The 26,537-nt window shown below is 48.3% G+C and overlaps 1 protein-coding gene across 1 annotated transcript in view; it reads left to right on the top strand.

The window, feature by feature from the left end:
• Positions 1-26,537, top strand: part of EIF3H (eukaryotic translation initiation factor 3 subunit H) — a 153,135-nt gene that overhangs the window by 101,265 nt on the left and 25,333 nt on the right. Inside the window, exons 3-5 of the mRNA XM_066578525.1 lie at positions 15,229-15,396; positions 23,391-23,490; positions 25,234-25,383. Of these exons, the coding sequence (XP_066434622.1) occupies positions 15,229-15,396; positions 23,391-23,490; positions 25,234-25,383 (418 nt within the window). The remainder of the gene's footprint in view (positions 1-15,228; positions 15,397-23,390; positions 23,491-25,233; positions 25,384-26,537) is intronic.

Raw genomic sequence — 26,537 nt, forward strand, 5'->3', positions numbered from 1 at the left:
GCCAGTGAAGGGAAATCTCTCGTAAAAGTTGGTGTCTAAATTTTTGGCAATATTTTTTTTTTGTGGAAGACCCTCAAAATGACTTCATGGGGAAAAAATTACCGTATTTTTTATAGATGATGCACTCTTCCCCCCCCCCCCCCCCCCCCAAAAAAAAATTGTGGGTGTAGGGGTGGGGAGGAGGGGAGGAGTCAGTACGTCTTATAGAGCAAACATACTGAAATTCTAGGTTTACTGTGCGTTCGCAAGTTTAACGCGCAATTGTGCGGTCCTTCAAACAAATTTGCGATCGTGCGAGCAGGCGCACAATCATTTACTTGTACTGCTGATTGGTGGGGAGTGTCGGTGGCACAATGTGAAAGGGTAAAAGGGACTTCAAAACTAGAGCATTTTCTTTAAAGGGGTTGCACCAAGGGCACAACCCTTGTTCATATACCCTATTTGGGCACATGAATGTGATAGAGCGGGGTCCTCTACTCGCCACCCTCAATGTCCCAGAGTAGAGAGACACTCAGCAGGAGCAGCTCCCGTTCCGGCTGCGTTTGTGTCGCCGTCTTATAGCAGGACGACTGTTCATCCGAATGTCTGTCTTGTAATACTGCATCTCGCCTGCAGTGGCCGCTGCAGGGAATATGATTAATGGGAGTGTCGTGAAAAGGATCGAGGGTGATTAGCTGCCCGCCCCGTACCCCGTTTTCAGGAAGCATTGTGATATTGGCACAACCCCACTTAGCGGTACAAATACTCAGCAACTTTGTTCTGCGGCGAAAGACTACAATGTCGCACTGATAAATGGCATGCAACAAAAGTGAGTGTGGGCGCATTGTAACCCGCAAGCGGCACGACAATGGCAATAGTCATAAACCGCGCAACGCTGCGATCATTCACCGCACTACACGTCGCCATGTTGCTGTAGCCTAAAAATAAAAAATCCAATGACCTTGCATCGGTACACTGCTTTCTCCGTAGAGAATCCTTCATGGCTTCCACTTTTCCTAGTTGGTAAATCGGAAATCCATTCCAGAAAGAGCGGTGGCAAATCGAGGTGCATATCAGTATGTGCGCCACTCAGTATAGGTCGGGGCGCTGAGGGCGAGCCACGGGACGGCACGTCCTGGCGTGTTAGTGGCGGTGTTTTACCGGCGTGTATCATCTTCCACATCTACGTCTGGTAGCAGGTTAACAGAATCCTTACAAGACGCCGACATGTCATTACTCATCGTCAGCTCAGCCTTCGCCTGCTAGGCAACCAGGAATCATTTGTGCCGTGTGTTTTCTCTCTCGTCTGGGCTGACTGCTTACATATGGTAGTTATTCCTTCCTCCGTCATACCCGGACAGCTGGGCTGCGCATTTCTCAGGTCCGCCAAGACTTGACTTACGACATAAACGGTACACTGGGGATGATGTGAGCGCATCATGTGACGGACAGATGCACGCCGTTCGTTAACCGCTGCCTTACTGGCCAAGAGCGTTACAAGGGGATCACCTCCAGAGATGTATAGAACGTTCTGGTTGTCTTACGCCTTCCGCAGGGCGGTAACATGTGGCCCCGCTGGACTGCTGCCAACTGGGGGCATCAAATCTTCGGGAAAAAGATGTATAGAATGTTTGGTTTTTTGTTTTTTTTTTGTCAGGGATTTCCGTGTGAAAATGCTGCAGATCCGCCGCTGATTTCTCGCTTTGCGTAGCAGCAAACGCATGACTGCCGCCGGTTTATAATCTGCACCCATGTCCATTTATTTCCCCACAGTGTGTGTGGATGAGAATTGTTTAAAGGCGTCCGGTTGGCGGCCATTTTTAAAAAAAAAGTCCTCCTGTCCACGGGCGGATTTGATTTGCGGAATCCGCAATCTGCACCTGCGCAGAAGATACGCAGTTCAAGCCGCCCGTAGGGAAGCCCGGAGCGTCCGAACCTCCTTGCACACATGCGGATTTACCGTGCGGAAAATAAATCGCAGCACGCTCCCTTTTAGCGCGGATTCCGTGCGGGCGGGTTCCATTGATCTCTATGGAAGCGTACGATCCGCAATGCATCCGCAAAAGCATTTGCGGACGCACTGCAGATTTACAGGTGGATACTTATTGGTTGGAGACCAGGCAGGGAGGTGGGGGGAGGCACCATTGGGCTCGCATTTCCTCCTCCCGTTCGTTTTCTTTATCTCCCACGTTTTCCCTATGGAGCCCCCTATTCATCGCATGAACTCGCAATTTTCGTGCAATGCGTTTTTAACAATAGAAGGTTCCATTGACTTCGCACAAGAAAATCGCGAGCTGCAGCGATGTTTTAGTGCGCAAAAGCAGTGCCAACGTGAGAAAATCGTGGGAAGAGTCGCAATTTTCTCGCAGCAATATCGCGATCGCCAGCGTGAAGGAGTCCTGATTGTTGATTTTGGTTTGTTCATATATACATATGAATGGAGTGACTTTAATGCGAGGGCACACTGAATTTTGCGGCGCTTTTTCAAGTGACCACGACTTGACCACCATTTCTAAATGGCGCTTACTCTTCCAGATTTGAGGATGCAGCGGGTCTTTTTGCACTAGCGTATTACACAATTCCTGCGAATGTGAGCGAAACAGTGTGAGGAAATGTACTCGCCTGCGAATTACTGCGTGCATAATATGCGCCAATCTTGCGCTCGAGGTAGCCCGGCCATCGCCTACGCTTGTCTATCCAATGGATCACTGCACATCATGCTTTTCTTTTGTAATTGCGGCTAATTGGCGCTATATGTGTGCACAGCGGCGTTCGTAAAGGTCCTGTACATGACCTGGAATCCCCCGGACGTGCGGCCTGAACACGGCCTTCCACAAGCTCCTATTCCCAGCGCTCGGCCTCGGCGCCAGGTGTGTATAATTGTCATGATTTATACCTCGGCGTCTCCAGCGCCGGAGAAGCTGCGGCTCGGAGCCGTTTCCCAGATTTAATGCGCAGGAACCATGAAGTGTAGCCCCTGCCGGCGAGGCTGCCTGGTAGGGGGTCGTTACTGCCATGATGAGATGGTAGATTAGTATGCTCAGATCATCTCCGTGCTCGCTGAGGCCGCGGCTCCATGTGCTTCACACGCAGGAAGGAGGCCGATTAATGGCAGCAGACCTCTCCGCTGTGACCGCGCACATCACGGATATATTAATCCGCCGCCGCCGTTATTCCAGCCCTTCCTATGTAAGACTTTACCCAACAGAGCTTAGATTGGCAGCGGTCCGGGTTACTCTGCGTGGTGCTGGATGGGTTAATACAAAGTCACTGTGTGCGGATAGTGCGCAAGGCGGCCGCCGCATTCTTATGGAGAGCAGCGTGTCTGCGTGTTCGTCGCCTCGTATCTGCGGCCATAGCGCAGTAATACTTACATCTTGCTACGACACTGTAGGGGCATTAGATCAGCATCGCGGCCTTACTGTGATTGGAGGCGGACGGCGGAGAACGCGTCCATTCCTGCAGTGCTGTAAATGATCCTCGCTCCTGTGTAATAGCGCAGCCATGCGCATCACTGAGATGATTGTCGGGGATTGTCTGCCCAACAGCACGCCCCGTGTAAAAGGACCATAAGCGCACTCATCCCGTGTAAAAGGACCTTTAGCGTCCACCATCCCAGCCCTAAACCACTTGGGAGGGGTGAGTACTTTGAAGTTTACTTATCATTTTCTCCTGGCAATTTGCACATACATTTCCAGGAGGTGTAACGGAGGAATAGCATAACGGAGTTCTAAGAAAAGATGCTTCACAATAATTTCATGGGCGATACGATTATTTACTAAGGCTAACCTCACACAGGCGAGCGGCCCAGAAGCACTTTGTGGATGTAGCGATCCTCTGCCGCGGCTGTCAGCCATGGTGGAGGATCACAGAGTTTCTCCCATGGTTCTCTATGGCAGACATTGCATCGTGTGCTCCCAGCATGTGTTGTGATGCTGCTTCTGGCCCCATTGCCAACAGTGGACGCAGCGAAGCGAAAGGACGCACAGATGTAACATGGCGCAATTGTTTTCCTGTACTGCGGTGCCTTGCAGGAAAGCATCGCTCGTGTGTATGACCGCAAAAGAATGGGGCTCAGATTTGTGCGTCTCAACGCACAAATCTTTTCTTTTTTTTCCTTTTTTCCCGTGTGAGGCCGGCCTTGGGGTATATTTACACGGGTGATTTTCTTAGGCGAGTTCTGTCTGATTTCGAGGGGGACAGAACCTGCGCCGGAACAGAACCTATTGGCTTCAAGGGGTTAATACACATGAGCACATTCTTTTTTTCCTCTGACCGACGGTCAAAGATTGAAAAATCGCAGCCTGTCCTGTACTATTGGGATTCTGCCTGTTTATGGAGCATATAACCCCCACACCTCCTTCACGTGTCGCGCCATTTACATCCAAGTGCAACGCAGTAAACTATTGGAACTACAGGTGATTTAGAAAAAACATTTTTTTCCACATGCAAAAAACATGGCCCGTTGGACTAATTGTATCCGCAAGAACACAATCCGGGGTTTTCCTCTCTGGATGGACCCGTTTGATAACTTTCCAGACTCCTCAGGACACAACTTTTTTCAAATGAGAGAAGTTGTCCTCTAGTTGTGTTACTGAGCGGCGGCGCTGCGACGGCGCTGCGGCGTGTCCCTGACACCGGGGCCATGTGAGCATGGAGAGCCCCGCCGCCGCAGCCTGTGCAGTCATGTCTGCGGAGGGCGGCCAGGAGAGCGTCTTCCCTCCAGAGTCGCCGCAGCGCTATACATTATGTATGAACCGCCTGACATAGTTTGTGGCGGCGGGGAGAAGTTAGATAAACATTGTTCACTGCTGTGCGAGATGTGGCCACAGGAGCTTGCAATCTGTTCACTGCCTTCCTCTTCACGCCCTCATCTGTTAGTCCTTCATAGCGAGCAGTTCAAGCTTCTGGCGTACGGCAGCGGACTCGCTCCATTGTACCTGTGTGCGCCATTGGGAAGAGCGGAGGCGCTACTGAGCGTGTGCGACCAGGGGCTCCATTCTGCACTACAGAATTGGAAGACTGTGAATTGAACTGTGAAATAGGGGGGGCATGGGTCCCCCACTTTGGGGATCAGTGCGGTCCCAGCGGTTCGATCCCTACCGAGCTACCCGTTTTGAAAACTGAAAAACCTCTCCTCTCCAGAATACCCCTTTAGGTATCAAAACTATCAGATCCATAAATCTGTGATCCGGTCCAGAGATATTGTCCCCCATGGGTGTCCCACACTTCTTTTTTGCGTTTCTGCACAAATTCATCCCAGACTGTAGTTTCTCCAATCTAGATTTCCCCGGGGCCGGTCAGCGATTCTATAGGCCGGCTGCGTAGATGAAAAAGGCGGGGATCCCTTCTGTCCTGTACTTCGGGGGCTTATTCACACGAAACGCATTTGCGCTGTGTATTATTTGGGCAAACTTTGCGCTCGCCTGGTATATAACCACCTGATTTCAATGAATTTGGTTAAATGTGCGTTTTTTGTACCTCCGGCAGGACTTATTTTTGTGTGCATGAAAATGGCGCGTATTAATCTGAATTCCGCATTGAAATCAATGGCAGCACATGTGCGTGGTTGTTTTGCATGCACAAACATGCAGAACATGGGCTCGCAAAATTGCAGTCAAATCAGCAGCACAAATGCGCGCTTAAACCCACTTACGTTCGTGTGACGCCGGCCTTGGGTATTCAGATAAAGGTACGTTTCGGTATGCAGCTGCTGACGGCCATCCATCGCCATCACCTCCGTATAATTAGCCTGCATGTTCTGCCTGCAGACTTATTGGTGGAGCCTGTAGAGGTCTAAGGGGGGTTTACACGGAACGCTGATTATTCAAATAATTGCCGGACTGTTTGCGCGATGATCGGTCGGCGTAAATACGGGCAACAATTGAGTGATAGTTTGTTCACGCGTCAATTTTTTGCAAGCATACAAATCATTGTTGGCCCGTTCGCTAATTGTTCCGTTTAAACAGCCAATCGTTCGGTTGTTCGCACTCACTGGTACAGCCGACTCAGTGACCCTTGGAAAAAGGCAAAAAATAAGCTGATTAACTTTGTGTTTAGACTGAACGCCTGAGCGCACGGCCGCCACTGCTCTGGCAAACGTTTTTTACGTGTAAAAGTACCCCTCATCATTGTGTGCTGAATGATCTGTGGACTTGTAATATCATGTTTGTCGTCCGCTGAAGCCATAGATGCTTCTGTGTATCCTACATGTGGGGCGAGCAGATAGCTGATGGTCCCCAAAGGACAGGGTTGGATGGGGGGGGGGGGGGTGTATTTGGTAACACTCAGGCTGCACACTTCTGTAACCCCCCCCCCCCCCCCCATATACATGTTGGAAATCTAGAAGAAAGGACCTCTATCCTAGAGCGTAGAGCGCTATCTGGACCGCAGTACTTCTTGGCAGTCTGCAGTGCTGTTTGCTTAGGAGGGAAACCTAACGGAACAGAGGTAAGCTGGAAACTTCTTGTTCTTGTGATCAACGCAGGAAAAAAGCTAAACCTTTATGGGCCCTTTTACACGGGTAGATCTGTCGGCTGCAGTTGCCCAACAGGTCGTCCCAGCAATGATCATTCCCGTGCTTTTATACAGAAACGAGCACCACGGCTAGTGAATGGAGGCGGAGCTAGTCGGAGGTCGTTCCAGCCGGCCCGCCTCATTCCCAGTAAACAGGCAGTCGTTCGTAAGTGAGCGTCTGCCTATTCACACGGAACGACACGTTCAGTGTAGAAAACTGAAGGGAAAGACTGCATTCACACTGGTGGACAATCGTTCAGATTCTCGCTGGATCGCGCAATTCCGAAATGAAAATCGTTCCTGTAAAAGCGCCTTGATTCTGTTTTAATGTAGTTTCTCTGCTCCAAAATGAGAACAGACAGAAAACTCTCCTGGAGCCCTAATGGAGATATGAGCGCCCCCTACGGGATCTGTTGGAGGAGGCTCCGTTCACACCTAGTCTTCAGCTTTGTCCAGGGTGCAACATCCTTAAAGCGTTCCCCCTGGACAGAACCAATGGGGATCTGTTCATTCTGCGCCGGAAGGGAAGGTTTGTTGGATCGTACGTTACTTTCCACGCAGAATTAAGGCAACGAACGGAAACCTCCTGGAGTGGTCACTGACCGTCCTCCGCAGGCCCATAGAGGTTCCATCCGGGGGGAGGGATTTAGAGCAGATCCCCGTGACGGGACCCCTGGATGGATCTGTGAACTATCTGCGGATGGCGGTCTCTGTGCTCACATCCATATTTTCCTGGCCCGCCGTTTTCTGCATCAGTCGCACACACAGTTCCGATTTCCCCTTGTTTTCAGTGAATCTGCTCAGATGTGTCTTGATGCCTTGAGCAGATGTGCCTCTTATCATTAAAAATGGATTAACCTTACTGCTGATAACTTTGCGTGGGATTGTTTCAGTCTCATAAGTGTCTGTAAGCATTTCCTGCAGCAGAGCAGGAGGAGGCGAGCGGAAGAGATGGAATGGCTTTATCTGGAGACGTTAGCGGCGGCGGTCCTTCTTACTGGAGTTCGGAGAGAACATGAGGTCCTGTGGCACACACCGTACTTTGGGTAATGAGCGTCATTATAGCGGCAGCGCACAATGTAAAGGGATGAGTCCTTGTGAAGATTATGTCCTCCAAGCCAACGCACTCATTACCAGGACCGCACTCGTTCCATCACTCATGGACTCGCTTAATCGCCATTACTCATCCTTGTGCATCTAATGATCGGGCCGATTCGTGAACATTACCGTCTCAGAGCAGACCTGCAGCGGTCATCCAGAGAGATGTGACCAGCATTGTATCACACTGCATGTATCAGACCGACATATCCGCAGTAAGGCTACATTCACCGGACGAGCGCCATATTGATCTCATTCCAAACCGCCTTGCATCGCCGCTGTGAAGTAGCGATCCTCCTGCGCGTGTTTCACCCACGTGGGAGAATTGGCAAGTGTTTCCCATTGATTTAAATGGGGAACCTCACATCGCACTTGTATGTCGTGTGTTTTACTGTCCCGTTGAAAACCGTGGGCAATGCGAGAAAATAGGACCTGCAGCGGCGCGGGAAGAAAACCATTCTTTTGAACGGAGTTCTTCGCATGGGCGGAGTTTTTGTTCGCTCTAGTTTTGTGCGTCTGACAACGCACAAGACTCGTGAGACTCGCCCTCATGCGCATATAGACTAAAACGTCATCCGGCAAGCCATAATCCAAAAATTGGACTAGGCCCAAAATGATGAAAAAGCTCAAATCTATAACTGATAAAATATTTAATTGTGAGATGTCTTAAAGGGGCATGGCCTGTTCATATGCCCAGTCAGGGCACATGAACACAATATTCGAGACCCCCGTCTTTGACCTTAAGGCCGCCTGTCCACGGGTGTTGGGTTGTAATGCAACGGATTTACGTTGCTGGAGAACACGAATGTCACTGCGATTGTTATTTTTTCCGTGCCGAACCTATCATGATGGGTAAATGGTGGCATGCCGTGATTTTTTTTATACGTGTGCTGAAGATCGCGATGGATTTATGCTCTTGTACATCGGGCTGCGCTTCCCTTAGTCATCCTATGGAAAGCGGTTCATGAGTTATCCGCGTGCGGATTATTGTCACTGAAGGATAGCCCGTGGACTGCAAGCCTAAAGGTGCCAGAATTACAAGTTCTTCCCTATCCACAGTGGGGGTCTCACCTGTGTCCCCCATCTGCTTGTCACTCCGGGGTCACGTCTTCCCCAGCAGGGACATCACATTGAGTGTAGTGCTGGCTGAGCGTGTGCCGTTGGTACTCCATTTATTTCAATGGGGCGATTGGAAATAATTGAGTGCTTGCCGCTCGACTATTTCTGGGAGTCTCATTGAAGATGAATAGAGCGCAGTGTGATTGCATGACCAGAACTCCATTCAGTCACCTCCTCGCTGTAGGGGCGCTGTAAGCTCATAGTAGGGAGTGGATAGCAGATAACCTGAGTTTCTGGTATGACCTCTTTGATGAAGAGCCGCTCTTACAGAGCGTCTGTTTGCTGAGTTGACGGCCTGCAGTCCTTGTAATTACAGGGCATGGCCATCATGTGACGCTGCGTGCGTTGCAGCCGGCATGTATTGATGGCCACAGCTTTTCCCTGACAGAATGAGCGGTTTGCTGGTGGTTTGGGGAGAGGGGCCCGTGGCCCTTCATTCTGAGGGGTTGTGCATGTTGGCCCGACCCCTTTAAGTCTGTCGGCTCAGTGTCCCATACTTTTGCACCACCACCATGCTGTAAATTTTAAATGAAAAGGTTAAAGTTTTTGGGGGGCAGAAAGCTATTGACTTATCCTCAAGATAGGTCATCAATTACTGATCGGTACTGCTTGGGATACCCATCGATCAGCTGATAGAAGTGACAGCAGCGTTCGGGTGAGCGCCACCAGCCTCTTCAGTCCATACCAGGCATAGCACTGTGCCTGGTATTGCAGCTCAGTCATGAAATTCACTGGAATGGGACTGAGCCGCTTCCAGGCCATGTGACCGATAGACGCGATATCACGGGCCTGGGAGGAGGCCGCAGGGCTCACCCGAATGCTGTGGCCTCTTGCATCAGCTGATCAGCAGGGGTCCTGAGCTGCGGACCCCAGCAATCAACCATCCTTTGCGTTGCTTTATGATACTGCTGTGATTTTCCTGATTTGTGCCTTAGACCTTATGCAGTAATTCTTTACAAAGGCACACTGAGCTCTGCGGATATGTAGGACACTTCATATACGCCTCTGTATGGGGCCTTGTTGAGAAATCGTATTATGGAAGCCTCAGACGTAATGCCTTGTTAGGGAAAATACATGCGTAATACAGCGGCCTCTCAAAATACAATATTTATTGGTTCTGGGACAACCATTGTATGTTGACTATATTACATCCTGAGGCCATTGTAACTTGAGGGATGCCTGTACGACGAGTATATCATATCTCTGATGCATACCGATTCAGACAGAAATGGCCTCCATATAAAGTTGTACGCCTGTAAAGACACATTATAGTCTTAACATAGTATGTAAGACCAAAAAAAGACACATGTCCATCCAGTTCAGCCTATTAACCCCCCCCCCCCCCCCCAATGTTGATCCAGAGGAAGGCAAATAACCCCAATGAGGAAGAAGCCAGTCTTCCCCCATTTAAGGGAGAAAATTCCTTCCTGATTCCAATCTGGCAATCAGAATAATCCCCGGATCACCGACCCTTCTGAAGTTATTAGTAACTATAACATGTAATGTATCGCTCAAGAAAGGCATCCCGTCCCCTCTTGTACTCTTCCAGTGAGTTCACCATCACCACGTCCTCAGGCAGAGAGTTCCATAGTCTCACTGCTCTTACAGTAAAGAACCCCCTTCTCTGTCGGTGTGGAAACCTTCTTTGCTCTAGATGTAGAGGGTGCTGTCTTGTTATAGGTATGGTCCTGGCTATAGATAGATGATGGGAGAGATCTCTGTATTGTCCCCTGATATAGTTATATGCAGTCAGCCCTCTTTTTTCTGAAGTTAAAAACCCCAATTTTTCTACCCCCTCTAGAAGTCTACGGTGCCCTGTTATGGGTTACGCTGTACGGGGCCATAGTACAGCAGTATATACGAGCTCTTGTGCTTGTCTGCTTTAATCTGAAGTTGCATCAAAATCTGTTTTAGTTTCTTTGTGTGCTTATTAGCTGCTTCGGTCCAACGAGCGCCTCATAATTAGCACGTCAAGTAAAACATTAGTTTATCTCTGGGCTAGTAGTTTTGAGTTCTGCGTGGGTTTTTATGTTTTAATGCGTTCCTATGTTGAAATATAAAACTATGAATCGTAATAAGTGATTATAATAGATCCAAAGTGCTAATAAAAATAGCTGGAAACCGAATAGAATGAAAGTTTACATCAGCGTTTTTTTTTTTTCTTTTTAAAGAAGACAAAACCAGAAGTCTCGTGTCAACATTCCCGAAAGGGAACCTGGTAGAAAAACATCTCTGGTGTGGAAGCCTTCTCTATCTTCCATTACAATCTCACATTAAAGTGGGGGTCTGGTTGTTGGGCAATTCTTTAACTATGGCTACCCCAAAAATAAGCCCTAGCTGCATTACATTAGAAACAAAAATACATTATTTAGCAGGCTCAGTCCAGGTCCCTCCTGCTGCTCTCCAGAGCTCCGTCACGGTTCCTGCACGCCCGGACGCTCATACGTTATCACTTGCTGATTACGGGATTCATAAATTCCGCCTCCAGGAAGCAATGGCTCTGATTAATTCGTCAACTGCTGCTCAGCCAATCAATGTAGCGCTCGATGAACCAATGTGTGATGGCTGTGATTCGTTCTTCGAGCGTTGCTCAACCAATCAGAGCCATCCTGTTGTGCAGGCGGGATTTATGAAGCAGCCGTGGCTCAACCAATTTATAAATCCTGCCTTCACAACCAAAAGCAGCCATCGCATCGGTTCGAGCGCTGTATTGATTGGCTGAGCAGTGCTCGAAGAACCAGTCGGAGCCATCGCGTTGTGTACACGGGATTTATGAAGCAGCCGCGGCTCAGCCAATTCATAAATCCCGCCTCCACAACCAATCGCAGCCATTGCATTGGTTCATTGAGCTCTGTACTGGTTCTTCGAGCACTGCTCAGCCAATCGGATCCAACGGTTTGTGGAGGCGGGATTTATGAATCCCGTAACCAGAAATTATTCTTCTGTGTGTGGTGAAGGACTACTAGAACCATGATGGCGCTCTTGAGAGCAGCGGGAGGGAGCTGGACAGAGTCTGCTGGGTAAGTAAAATTAGACCTAGTGCCTCTTTTGGGGCAAAAATTAATATTTTCAGGGAAACATGGTATATAGTGCAGTCAGGACCATGATGGTGTCCACAAGTCATATATTTGCAGGGAGTCAGTAGCCCATAAAGAGTGTAGATGTGGGAACGTTGCCTTCCCGATAGGACACTGGACATCATGTTCAGCATCCCCGTCGTTGGTGATTGTACTGCTACTGTTGGTTGGCCATGATTGAGACACTTGGTGGTGTGGACCCGTTTGCCAGCCCCTTATTGTGGAGTGCTCGCAATGTATACACAACATTTTCTTGGTAGCCCTAAGACACACAGTGACCTCTATGACCATCCATCATGTCCATTTCTCACGATGGGTAACATGCCAGTCCTCCAGAAGCAGTTGGCTTTATAACGGGGAGTGCCCACGCAATGACCTACACGTGGCCTACAGGATGGCTGGTCAGGCACAGACTTATTTTCTTTTGGCGTCTTGGAGAATTTACATGGTACTGTTTAAACATCCCCAAATTTAGGAAGTGTTTGTCGATAATAAGTGAACTATTACTTGGCTTCTTCCCCCAGCAGCCGTATCTTCAGTATCCGCATGAGTTGAACTCGGCACATGGTTGAAACAAATTATGCTTCACTTACGCGAATGGACATCTTGATGATACGGATCTGAGATACAGCGCTCCCTGCCTCCGGCGACTTACAAATCTAAAACGTGTGGGAAGATTAGGGATAAACAAAAGCAGATGCCCGTGTGATTGGAGCGCCGGCTCCTGCCAAACAAAAACTTTGCTGTCTTGCCGTAAGAAGGAGGAACTCTTCCCGAGCCGCTCGCATAACAATATTGCCATACATATAGATGTAAATCAGGCAGGAACGTTGGGCTGTTCTCTCCTCCTCTCCGTCTCACCAGCTCTGGTTTCCTGCCTCACCGCTGCGATCTGTTAATATCAGACAAAGCGTTTCATTCACGGCTTAGATGAGCTCTCCATGGCTCCTTACCTCCAGGAGGGGCGGCGAAATGTAGGTAAAAGTCCAAAACACAACAACTTCAGCTCAAAGTCCGCAATCACAGATCTGCATTCCGCTTCTATTGCGGGTCAGTCGTTAATTTACCGCTGTGATGCAGTGTTACTTTGTAGCAAACCGCGTTCCATCCATCCATAGTTGAAGTACCGCAGTCACTGATATTATCCGCTGTAGCCCTGAGCGTACAATCATTTTTCTGTTGCCAACTGGTTGTAAAAATATAAGGGACCAATACCCAATTTTGGCGACCCGCCATTGCTGGCATGCCACATGCAGTGCCGCCAAGCCCCATACACTACTTTGTAATATGCGCCAAGATAGTGCATGCTGCGATTTTTGTTTTTACGTGCGTATTCGTAAAGCTTGTGTGAGTGGTACAATTACTGTGTATGGGTGATTGCCACTGTGTATTATGCACGCAAGAGCGGAGTATAAGGTCATGTGAGCCTGGACTTAATTTTTTTTAGGCAAATACTAATTATGGCCTATCCTTAGGATGGGTCATCTATAGTTGATTGGCTGAGGTCCGCCGCTTGGGACTCCAACCAATTACCTATTTTTGTGCCCACTGACCATGCCGCAGCTACACAGTGGTCTGAATGGAAGTCTCTGCTCCGACCTCTGTGAAGTGGCCGGGTCTTGTAACTGCAACTCTCATAGAAATCAATGGGAACCGTGCCTGCAGTTACAAGCGCCGGCCACTACATGTGAGGTCGGCGCAGAGACTGTATTTGCAGCACTGTTAGCGGGCGCACAATCAGCTGATCAGTCGGGGTCCTGAGTAACGGACCCTAGCTGATCAACTATTGAGGAGCTGTCCAGAGGATAGGTCATCAATATCATCTCCCTAGAAAAACCCCTTTAAGCTGGCCATATATTTTATATTGCATTTGGAGGACAGCTAGCCCCACCAAACCCTCCGTAGACATGCAGACTTGACTTGGTTGAGCGTGCATGTGTTCTGAATGGGGAAAAGCCATAATGCGGTTGCCTCAGACAGCTGCTTACCTTCTCTGAGAGCATAGGGATCAGGCATATTCAAATCCACTTTGACCAACCCTTCTTTTCCCCCAGACACCTGCTTGAAAGTTTGGGGACGACCATTCAAATTAATGGCCGGTCTGTCCCACTGAAATCGGAGGATTCAGCTGTAATATAAGGAGATGAGATGAATAAAGTGTCCCCCCCCAGTTGTCCAGTATCAGTCAGCTGCCATTTAGGACACTAGGAAAGTGGAGTTGACATCCTTTCCCCTTGAATTTGCCCTTACTAGATGAGATGATGGATATATGTCCAATATCTATCTATTCATCATCTCATCTAGTGAGGGCAAATTCAAGGGGAAAGGATGTCAACTCCACTTTCCTAGTGTCCTGAATGGCAGCTGACTGATACTGGACAGCTGTGGTGGGCACTTTATTCCTCTTTATATTACATCGGCGACAATTATCTAGTTTATCTGGCCAGCTTGATGGTCCTTTTAACACTAAGAGTTTGTTGTGGTGGCCAAGCATTGGTTACAGAGATTGGGGCTGGTCTACCTCCCCTCCACACAGGCCGATTCAGACTCTCAAGAATGAATGATTATTCATTCAATTCGTCCTCCATAGTTTCTTCGTTGTTGGTAACTGTTAACAGCAGTGATTTTTGGTGTGATCACCTGAGGAGGTAGCGCTTGTTCATTGGGTGATCAGTGGCACCTTCGCATGGCCTAGTGAATCGGCTAAACGTTCCTAGGAGGGTTCTTGCCCAATCGTTGGGGCGTATGAAAGGCTCCTTAGAATATAGGTTGTAGATCAGTTCATCGCTGGAAGTATATCTTCTGGACAGTCTCACTATCATTTACCAGGAAAAGCTCCTTGTGACCAGTCACATTACTAATAATCATTCCAGGAGGAACCTAGTATTACATTACACCCATTCAACCATATGGTCCTGTGGATGAGTACCTAAAGATGTTCTGTTGAGTCCGGGTCTCTGCCAGTCACGAGAACGGGCGTTCTGTATTTCCCTCTGCTCCTTACTGTGGGCTCACTTGTACTTGGCTACTTCTGTCAGCCCCATTGTAATGAATGGCCCGCACCGCACATGTGCGACCTTCGCTCTATTCAATCTGGGTGCAGTAGGCCCTCGGTGATGAGAGGAGGTGGTCAGGGACAGCCATTCTTCCCATTAAACTATCGCCTATCCTATTGTGGTAAAACCCCTTCAAAATGTCTGATATCGACTCGTAGAGTAGCTACCATTCCAATAGGTGGTGCTGTAGAGGATTATTCATTACTCATTTGCATGGCTTTTTTTCCCAGGGAGCATTGCATTACCTATATAAGTCTCCATAAGAACAAAAGTACTAGCCCAGACATATATTGCAAAAATCCTTTGTGTAAAAAACATAATAACTTCCAGTGTGGGTTAAGTTTCTCAAAGTGATCCGTTTTTTTTTTTCTCTCCCCTTACAGTTCAATATCAAATGGAGATGATGAGAAGTCTCCGTCACGTCAACATCGACCATCTCCACGTCGGTTGGTACCAATCCACCTACTACGGCACCTTCGTCAGCCGGGCCCTCCTGGACTCCCAGTTCAGCTACCAGCACGCCATTGAGGAGTCTGTGGTGCTCATTTACGGTAAGGGATAGAATTATAATTTTTTTTTTTTCTTTTTCTTTTTTTTTAATTTCCTTCTCGAATTTTTTTTGTTTTGCGTATTGATATCTGTCGCTGTATTGGCGGTGCGGAGGTGCTCTCCTACTGATGGGGGTCAGGGGGGATAGCTGTCTGAGGTAGCCTGGCAGTCCCTTTTAAGTAAATACCAAGTGTGTGTGCGCAGCAGCCCGAGCAGCAGCTCCGTCTAGACAGCGTTTCCTTCTCCGTGTTTATTTTTCTTGCTATCAGAGACCTGATGTGTACGCTCAGGAATGCTGGAGAGTGGTCGCTTCATTTTTATTCCTCAGACTCGCTCCCTCGGTGAAGGCTGGTGGAACTAGACCAGATGTCTAACAAACCTCGATTACTACAACGTCTGGCTCTGCAATACGTGACTGACCAATCACAAAGCAATTTGCCAAATATCTCCATTTTTTTAGATTTTTTTTTTATTATTTTATGTTATTAATATATATATTTTTTTCCTTCTTCCTCTCGTACCTGACAGGGGCGCACAAATACGGCTCTGTTTCCCCAAATGCAAACTTTTTTTTTTCTCCTCTTTCGCCGGTTTAATGGTGTTTCCTCAAGCTCTCCAGACCAGATGTTCTGCGCTCTATCAGAACCGTAGGCAATTTAACAGTTTTATAGCTCCCCTACCCCACCCCAACCCCCCTCCTTTTTCTTCGCTATGCCATATCTGGCAGTCCAGCATATATGGTTTCCAGCTGAGAGGCGAATGTTTTAAAAAAAAAAAAACGTCCCGCGTATCTGTCAGAAAAAATCCTAATGAACACGATCAATCTTGCACGCTGCCCCCAAATTATTTCAGTATGTTAACAATCGGATTACAGTAAGAGAACAAGTTGTTAAAGTAGACTTAGATTGGCTGGAAACATGACATCATGGCCTGATGACTTTTCCACTTGTTCCATGTCTTGTGTCTCGTTTTGTCACCTTTCTGCTCGAGCGGACGCCGGTCGGGGGGCCGGGAGTCGAGCTTATTGTTAGGGACAGCTCCGGAGAACGTAGAGGCTCGCAGCGGCTAGAGGTAGCCAACAACCCTTGTCTGAGAGGACGAGGCGAAAAACGGATTATGTGTTTTATGCTGCTTTTTAGGACGTTTTATGAAACTTTAATGAGTAAATTAATGGTCAGAATGAACTACGCTGGAAGCTTCTGCGGATGTCGGGGCGGCCGGGTGGAGTGTCTGTCTGGAAGCTTCTGCGGATGTTGGGGCGGCCGGGGGTTGTGTCTGTCTGGAAGCTTCCGTGGATGTCGGGGCGGCCGGGGGTAGTTTCTGTCTAGAAGCTTTTGCCGATGTCGGGGCGGCTGGGTGTAGTGTCTGTCTGGAAGCTTCTGCCGATGTCGGGGCGGCCGGGGGTAGTGCCTGTCTGGAAGCTTCTGCCGCGGCTGGGTGTAGTGTCTGTCTGGAAGCTTCTGCCGATGTCGGGGCGACCGGGGGTAGTGTCTGTCTGGAAGCTTCTGCCGATGTCGGGGCGACCGGGGGTAGTGTCTGTCTGGAAGCTTCTGCCGATGTCGGGACGGCCGGGGGTAGTGTCTGTCTGGAAGCTTCTGCGGTGCGGGGGCGGCCGGGGGTAGTGCCTGTCTGGAAGCTTCTGCCGGTGCGGCCGGGGGTTGTGCCTGTCTGGAAGCTTCTGCCGGTGCCGGGGCGGCCGGGGGTAGTGCCTGTCTGGAAGCTTCTGCCGGTGCCGGGGCGGCCGGGGGTAGTGCCTGTCTGGAAGCTTCTGCCGGTGCCGGGGCGGCCGGGGGTTGTGCCTGTCTGGAAGCTTCTGCCGGTGCCGGGGCGGCCGGGGGTTGTGCCTGTCTGGAAGCTTCTGCCGGTGCCGGGGCGGCCGGGGGTTGTGCCTGTCTGGAAGCTTCTGCCGGTGCGGGGGCGGCCGGGGGTAGTGTCTGTCTGGAAGCTTCTGCCGGTGCGGGGGCGGCCGGGGGTAGTGTCTGTCTGGAAGCTTCTGCCGGTGCCGGGGCGGCCGGGGGTAGTGCCTGTCTGGAAGCTTCTGCCGGTGCCGGGGCGGCCGGGGGTAGTGCCTGTCTGGAAGCTTCTGCCGGTGCCGGGGCGGCCGGGGGTAGTGCCTGTCTGGAAGCTTCTGCCGGTGCCGGGGCGGCCGGGGGTAGTGCCTGTCTGGAAGCTTCTGCCGGTGCCGGGGCGGCCGGGGGTAGTGCCTGTCTGGAAGCTTCTGGCGGTGCCGGGGCGGCCGGGGGTAGTGCCTGTCTGGAAGCTTCTGCCGGTGCCGGGGCGGCCGGGGGTAGTGCCTGTCTGGAAGCTTCTGGCGGTGCCGGGGCGGCCGGGGGTAGTGCCTGTCTGGAAGCTTCTGGCGGTGCCGGGGCGGCCGGGGGTAGTGCCTGTCTGGAAGCTTCTGCCGGGGCCGGGGGTAGTGCCTGTCTGGAAGCTTCTGCCGGTGCCGGGGCGGCCGGGGGTAGTGCCTGTCTGGAAGCTTCTGCCGCGGCCGGGGTTTGTGCCTGTCTGGAAGCTTCTGCCGATGCCGGGGGTTGTGCCTGTCTGGAAGCTTCTGCCGATGCCGGGGGTTGTGCCTGTCTGGAAGCTTCTGCCGATGCCGGGGGTTGTGCCTGTCTGGAAGCTTCTGCCGATGCCGGGGGTTGTGCCTGTCTGGAAGCTTCTGCCGATGCCGGGGGTTGTGCCTGTCTGGAAGCTTCTGCCGATGCCGGGGGTTGTGTCTGTATACAGAAGTGCATACGTGGAGTCACCTATATGTATTTGCATTTATATAGCATGCTTCCGTCTTTATTACTGGCTGTGTTGTGTGTTTTGCTTACATGATGTGAGCTTTCCCCGTATCTAGACAGGTCTGTTCCTTGTACAGAGGGGGCCGGAGTCTCTGTCCAATTCCATCCGGTGTTTTTATTTTTTCCAGGTCATGTGATTTTGAGATTGTAAGGTCCTTTATTCAGATATCCATTTTTAATTTATTTTACCGTAAACAGGGAAAAAACAGATGCCAAAATAAAACCTACAGCAACTAATGCTTTAGGGCTTTTTTGTGTTTTTTGTTTCTTAAATACTCGTGCTTTATTTTTGTTTTTTTTTAACCATGATTTATTAGCTTCCGTTTTGAATAAATCCAGTGTGCGATTCTTTTTTTCCTATTTAGCGTGCGCAGATAAAAGATTAATCCATTAAACGGGAAGGCTTTCCATTAGCATCTGTTCACCATTAACCACATTGCAAAGAAAAAAAAAGTTAATTTTATTTATTTTCAGTTTAAAAAATAAATATACCGCGTTTCCCCGAAAACAAGACAGTGTCTTATATTAATTTTTGTTCAAAAAGGCTTAACTTTTTTACATGTATAGCTACCTGGACACTATTTTAATTGACTTTTTTAAATAACCGTTAGCAGGGCTTAATTTTGGAGTAGGGCTTTTATTTCAAGCATCCTCAAAAAGCCTAAAAAATGATTTTTGCATCCTCAAATTCTGGAAAATCATGCTATGTATAGATATATATCTCTAATTAAATTTTTTTTTTTTTTCAAGCTACCCATTTTTTCTCTCATATGAATAAAAAAAAATAATAAAATAAAAAAAAAAACTCGTCATACATAAAAGGAAGGTTTCTGATCCTTTTTTAAGGTTTCCTTCAAAGCCTGTAAGCTGGCATCCCAGGGAGCAGCAGGACTGCTCTAATAATGCGTCTTATGACGTCGCGGTGCAGATCTGCGCGGCCGTCCTCTATATCCCCGCCGTACAATAAGTGGATATTTCCAGCGCCCCCAGTCACTTCCAGGTGTCGGGGTTTGGCTGCTCTTACCGATGTGATTTAATATTTGTTGTAATGTGCGAGAAGGAAATTTAGTCTCCATCATAATGCGCCGGGCGTTAACGTTGTGGTCTTTGGCTCGCTGCCGCTCTTCATGCTGACAGCTCCGTCCGCGCATTTCTGGGGTTTGTAATAGCTACTTTTTTTTGTCTGATTGTATTAAATAGAAGGTAAGGAATAAAGTCTCCCATTCCTTCTCCCGTCGCGTTCAGACGAAAGGATCATAATGAGGTTCCTCCGGCGTCGTGTAGCCCCGGTGCCTCGGGGTCTATATGGGGACTTGCTCCAGCGCATGGCGTAGCGGAGCGCCTATGGAGATGACCCCCACTACCCCAATTAATGTGTAAATCAATACATTTTTTGGTGCATGTAAAAAGGCTGTGATTTCATATGTAATGGCAGCAGTTGCCGTTTAGGGTGATTTTGCATTAAAACCACGGCGGTTTATGGCGGTTCGGCCCGATGTGTTTTCTGCATTTTGTTGTGAAGCAAGCGCCCGGCCATTCGCTGGCTGCGGGTCAGTATGGCAATATTGCGCACTATGCTGCGTTGTGTTTTTTTTGTTTCTGAATGTGTTTTTCTCCCTCTGACTTGGGCCGTATTCACACGTCTGATTTCCTCACGCAAGTTCCAGCCGATTGTGATTTGCACGGCGCTCGCACGAGACAATATCACATCGCTTTGTTTTACACAATGGCAATTGTTCTCTCGGGCCGAGAGCCGGGGGTATAAATATGGCAGCCTGTCCTATTTTTGGGCGATATCTACCGTTCATTCCTATGGTTGCGTGAAAAATGCGATTTGCCTGCGAGAGCGACAAGTTTATTTTTTTACTATTGAAACGTGTAAAAATAATGCGGGCAGCGATGCGTTTTTCTTGCAAAGTCGTCGCCTCGCAGAAAAAAAAACACAAGTTCAGGAGTGCGATTACGGTCAGAGATTTGCACACTTGGCTGTGTAAATACGGTCTCATCTTTTGGCCAGTCACTGGCAGTGTTCACCTGTAGACCAATGTTTTTAATATTTTTATTTTTAAATGGTCTTGCAAAAATAAAATGTTACGGTATATTTACACGCCGCCCGGTTTTTATTTATTTATTTATTTATTTTTTTTGTGTGGACAGAACTCGCATGGGTGAAAACTCCTTCACCTGAATGGGTTAATTCACACAGGCGATTTTTCTTTCAGACTTGTAGTCTGAAATGTCCTATTGGTGTGCGGTTCTAGTTCTAGGATTGCCCAAATTTTTTGTATGTGAGTGTTGAATAAAAATGTGAAAAAAAATTAAAAACCCAGATCGCAAACGGCTTTTATGCGTTTTTTGTTTTTTTTTATTCTTTTTTTTTTCCCTTTCTGATGTGTATTACTATGTGGGCGCCACGTTAGAAATGCAGGAAGTGTAAAGATATGAAAATCGCAAGGAGAACAGTTGGGCCCAGTTTCCACGGACAAATGTGAATTGCAGGACAGCCGGTCGGACGAGCCGCAGGTTAAGCCGCCCATAAGAAGACATGGCTGTCGCAGCAGGATAACAAATCACAGCATGTTCTGTTTTTTGCTGCAGTTTTAACCCGGACGGCTTCTATTGAAGTCAATGGACGCCGTCTGATCCGCGGCCCGTCCAAAATGTCAATTCCATGGGAATGCAGGAGGGTAAAAAAAAAAAAAAAAAAGCCGGCACTTCCGCACACCTCCGCCACGAAGACCCGGACAGTAAAAGATAAGAGTACCAAAACACAATTTTGCAAAAAACGCCAGAAACACGCGGCACTAAAAAGACACATGACAAAAGATGGCGGCGTACATGCTGAAAAACAGATCCCAGAAGGAAGCCTAAGCCGCCCTCGCATGCCCGTTTTGTACCACGATTGCCCCGCATTTTCCATTTGCATCAGGAAACAATGGAAGCGGCCCCATTGATCTCATTTAAAACTCCCATTGAAGTCACTGAGTGCAGGAGAAAAAAAAGCGCACAAGTACGCCATGTGACCGCAGCCGGTTTTTTTTTTTTTTTTGCACCCTTTTACTTAAATTGGCGGTTCTGATCGGAGTATTGCACCACAATAGGACATGCGATTTTAATTTTACTATTTTTCAACGAAGCCCCTCCTGTTTGTCAAACATGGAAAAAGTGCGAAAGTGCCTAAACATAGTAAAACTTGAACTTTTCAATAGAAATTAAACCCCATTGACTGTAATGGGTGCGAGTGCTTTGAACGCGGATGGTGAAATCACTGGTGTGAATAATCCGTCTCTCTTGTGATTGTACAATGTAGATGAGAATTGGAGAGCAGACCCCTCTAGGGCAGGATGGGTGGTGGTATATTCCTACAGCCCCCGCCGCACTGACACCCATCACCCACAGTGGGGCGTACTCTGTAGGGTAATGTATCCCCCCCGACTTGTGCATGCCAGCCACATGTGACCCTGCGGACAGGAGTGGTGCGCTGGGGGTGGCGGTGTTCCTTGAACTAGTAGAGCAGCTCGGTGGTCATTGTGCTGCTGATTTGAGATGCAGCGGATGCATGCAGTGTGGCGGAGGGCTTTGTAGTCTGCATGCTAATAAGCCAAGCATTCACATTGTAGTCATTTCTCAGCTCTCGGCCTTTCTCCTTCTTATCGCTAGTGGAAGCAACAGCCGCAGACAGGAGACAAGAAGATTAACTAATTGCTTATTTTCCGTTTTTTTTATATTTTTTTTTATTTTTTTTTTTTTTACTTTTTTTTTTTTTTTTTTTAACCATCACACATACTTGCGTAAATCCCTAATATCACAGACGTGTGCATCAAGGTGTGCTCATGAAACCTATCGCTGTAACCACAGAAACTCCCCGGAGCGCGCTCTAAACGTACGTCACAACTGTGATGTGAATCCAGCCGTAGGGCTTATTAGAACGGGTGTAATTTCTGTCTGTGTGCACATGGACAGTTCTAGGGTGGCCAGGCGGCTGATGATTTACTCCCCGAGGGTCACATCAACATTATGGTTGCCTTCAAAGGGCCGTTTGTAATTGCTAGGATATATTTGAGGGGGTGGATGAGACAGATCAGAGCATAAAAATTGGTCCAAGTTCCCCAACACAGATAGTTTCTGCTAAATTGCCAGGTAGTCGGAGAAAAGGAAAACTTATGGGAATTAGCAGAATCTGGTGAAAAGTTCCCAAAAAATTAGGGCTGAGCCCTTACTCACAGGGGTGAGCCGCAGTATGACACAACCTCTTCTCTGATCCGGGCAGCAGGGTCACAGGCGGCTGGAGCAGACTGTCCTCTACAGGGTGGCAACAAGGAGCAGCTGGCATGTACCACCCCCTCACAATCTGTGCCCCTGTACTGCAGGAGAATGGCACACCGAAGGCTCCTACATGCATGCAACGTAACGGTGTAGAACCAAACCAACCCCCACCCGACATCTGCGTTTGGTATGTTCACCTGATGAAATCCAATGTGCATTCCGCCACTGAAATCCGCAGCTGTGTAGATTTCTGCTGCGGCTACACAGCTAGTTGGCTGTGGATCTGCATGTGGGTTTGTCCCTTTTTAATGACCAACTTAGTGTTCGGAACTTCTGATGTGGGTTTCACATGGAAACTGCGTGGCATCGGCATCAAGAATTGACATGTCACTTATGATTTTTTTTTTTTTTTTTTTTTACCCACACGTGAATTGCGCAAAGTAATCTGCCCAGTATAGACCACAACATTTACATTAATGGGATACGGATTTGTCGTGGATTTGACATGGAGTCAGTGTGGGCTTCCAGCCTGTGCCCTGATAAGACACGTGATTGGACGAGAGATCAGCTGGTCAGGGAGATGTTTTATACCTCTTCTGTATGGAATCGGCTGCTCTGTTATTACACACGCAGCCCATGGTTTTACTAGGATGGAAACAACTTTGGTTATTTTGTAGCGTCTTATATTAAAATTGTAATTTTTTTTTTTTTTTTTTGTATAAATGGTTCCTTAATTGAAAAAAGAACAACCTGAGTTTAGATTGTGCCCCAGCCAGTGGGGAGAACGCAAACTGCAGTTGTCAGCGGAGATGATGTTCGAAATGTTTCTATCTTGTGTGTTAGTATTGCAGTTTTCTACCCCCTTCTCTCTTCATTCACTGCGTTCTTCTCTTCTCTGCTTCCGTCGCTGACTTTCATTTTTCTTCCATTGACTTTTTTTCTAGATCCCATTAAGACTGCGCAGGGTTCGCTGTCACTCAAGGCTTATCGACTGACTCCAAAACTGATGGACGTCTGCAAGGAAAAAGACTTCTCGGCGGAAGGGTACGTGTGTCGCTTGTGTGTGTGGAACTTGGCAGGCGTCTTGTTTCTTGAGTCGTGGAGGTGTGAGGTAAGCGGCAGGGAACACGTTGTTCAGCAGGCGAGGGTAAACAGATTACCGTGTACCGGCTCCAAGACTCTTCACTCCCAAGCTGTAGCCTGTCCGTCCACGGACCCGGTGCTACGAGCGGACTGCCGTAACCACTCGGCTTATTGATAATGGCAGTTTTGACATTTTCCGTTCACTATTAAATTGTTGCAATAGTTTTCTAAGCAGAGCAGCGAACCTACTTGCAAGGTCTCATCAGGGCGTCTCATTGGTGCATCAGTCATGTAGGGGGTCCATCCATCCACTGTGCTCTGAGATAGGGGAAGGATGACGTAATTACTCAGATGTTCATTATGTACTGTACAGTGGGGGCCAAGGCAGAAATGGGCTTGTGGGAATGTCCCTTTAAAGAAGTCGATGTTTCTTAAAGGGTATACCACGCTTTTACTAGACCACCACTACACCAGGGATTCATCGCTCACAATCCCCACCGATGAGTTGATCCTGTATGTGCAGTCAGGCCAGGCGTCGTCAGTGGTCAGGGCCAAAAGTGTAATAGACAGCATCACTCCCATTGAAATCAGTGGGAGCTTTGCCTTCTTTATACCCACAGTGTCGGAAGTGTAATAGAGGACATCGCTCCCATTGATTTCAGTGGGACTGATGCTGTCAATTACACTTCCATCCTCCAACCTTGACCATTGATGGCGCCGATCAGCTGATTGACAAGGATCCCAAGCAGCAGGATCCCTGTTGATCAACTATTGATCTAGCCTGAGGATAGGTCATCAATAGTTAAAGCCCAGAATACCCCTTTAGTAAGTGGTCAACTTCTTTAGGGTGACTACCCACTAGCGTTTTTTTTTTCCGCTGCAAATTTGCTGCGTTTTTTTTTTTTTCTAGATTCCTTTGGGACTTTCTAATGTTAAAAACGCAAAGTTGCATTGCGTCGCGTTTTTAAAATTAGGAAGTCCCATTGACAATTGGGAAAAGTTGGTAGTCACCCTTAAAGGGGATTTCCCACAATTCTATTTTTCATTGACCCCCCCCCCCCCTTTTTTTTTTCTCCAGTTGATCAGCAGGGGTCCTTCATTCAGCACCCCTGGCAATCAACTGGCTGCCCGTATGTACAGAGCTGGAAGCTGACTGCACCGTATACACCTGAGCGTCCTAGGCTTGTGTAACTGTTCCCATTGAATTCAATGGGCCTTACCAACCGCGGGCACTGCCATGTGTGCAGAGCATCTGGCTTCATAGACACAGACAGCCATTCTAAGAGCCGCTGATCGTCCGTTATGAAGCTGACAGCACCTTTAATGACCTCCGTATGTCCCCAAAGAGCGTATAGACATCTCACTTGGAGGTCTTCTGTTGACTCCTGTCGTAAGCAGTTCATACCCGCCGGGTCAATAACAGGCTTGGCTCTCGAAACCCACAGCATACAACCCACATGACATATGTATATACTACACATACTACTGTGAAGCAAGAGCTGGAATTAAAACCTTATTTTGAGGTTTAACCCTTGTGTATATGTGTGAGATAATATATATATATTCTCATTACTCTTCCAGAAGGGATTACGCCTCAACAGGTTTTTATTACGCTCCTTGCTATACAGTAAGCATGTTTAGTGTTAAGCCCGCTGTAGCTTGATCATTGCTGTCTCTGATATGAACGTCCCATCCTCTCCACAGACTGAAGAAGGCCAGCATCGCCTACGAACACATGTTTGAAGAGGTGCCTATTGTCATAAAGGACTCCCATCTCATCAATGTGCTGATATGGGAACTGGACAAGAAGGCGCCTGTCGCTGAGAAGCACGAACTCCTTAGTCTGTCCAGCAGGTAAGAAGGAGGAATGTTCAGTAAGATATCGGAGTATTTCTTCATCCCTTCCTATCAGTCCTGGACGTGTTCCTTCAGATACCGTACCAAGGAGGCATTCTCTTCTAGAAGCACTGCTTTTGACCTGGATTGTAGGGCTTGCTGTCAGTAAGAGGAAGCCATTATCTTTACACTGTCCTACTAAATGTAATAGGAACCTGATCAAGAATGAAAAGTAGTATTTATTTCCGTATGTTAACACTTAGTGGGGCTCCTTTGGCCCTAATGACAGTGGATACTCTCTGTGGCATACTTTCTACTAACATCTGTTGCACTTCAGCTGGTATTTCCCTCCATTCACCCTGCAAATGTCTGGCACGTTCTCACAGTAGATGGAAGATGTTCAGTAGGGTTCAGGTCCGTGCAGCCAGTCCAATCCATATCCTCAAACCATCGTAAAACAGCATTGGATTTGTGACCAGATGTGTTGTCTTGTTGGAAGTATGGCTGACCATTCCCATAATATTGTCACATCGTGGGGAGCACAATATTGTCTAGAATGTCAAGGCACACCTCTGTGTTCATGGTTCTTGTCACTACATCCAACAGACCGAGATCATGCCACGTAACACATCCCCAGACCATAGCAGAGCCTCCGCCTGTACAAATGTACATTAACCCTTCCTGACAGCTATATACATCCTAACTGCATATACCCCATGCAGTTAGGACGTACATAGACTTCCACAGTATAATTTGTGTATGCAGCGGGCTCAGGAGTCTGAGCTAAATCAGAAAAGGGTGCCCGGGTGTGAAGGATGACTGGGGAATATCTTTTGCCTGAGTATGTTGTGCCAAGAGTTAAAGGGATTTTCCGTGCAGCACCCGCTGTCAGTGCCAGGATATCCAGGGTCAGTGTGAAAGGGGTCGGAGCAACGTTTCTTGCTCCAATCCGGGTGTTGCCTGGCACTTACAGCGGGTGCTGCATGGAAAACCGCTTTAACTGTTGGCACAACATACTCAGGCAAAAGACGTTCCCCAGTCCTCCTCTACACCCGGGTACCTTCATCTGATTTGAAGGTGAAGTAGCGCGATTCGACTCCTGAGCCGCTGCATACACAACTTGTACAGTGGAAGTCTATATATGCCCTAACCGCACAGGGCAGATACAGTTA

Source organism: Eleutherodactylus coqui, chromosome 9 (assembly GCF_035609145.1).
Source record: "Eleutherodactylus coqui strain aEleCoq1 chromosome 9, aEleCoq1.hap1, whole genome shotgun sequence".
NCBI lineage: Eukaryota > Metazoa > Chordata > Amphibia > Anura > Eleutherodactylidae > Eleutherodactylus > Eleutherodactylus coqui.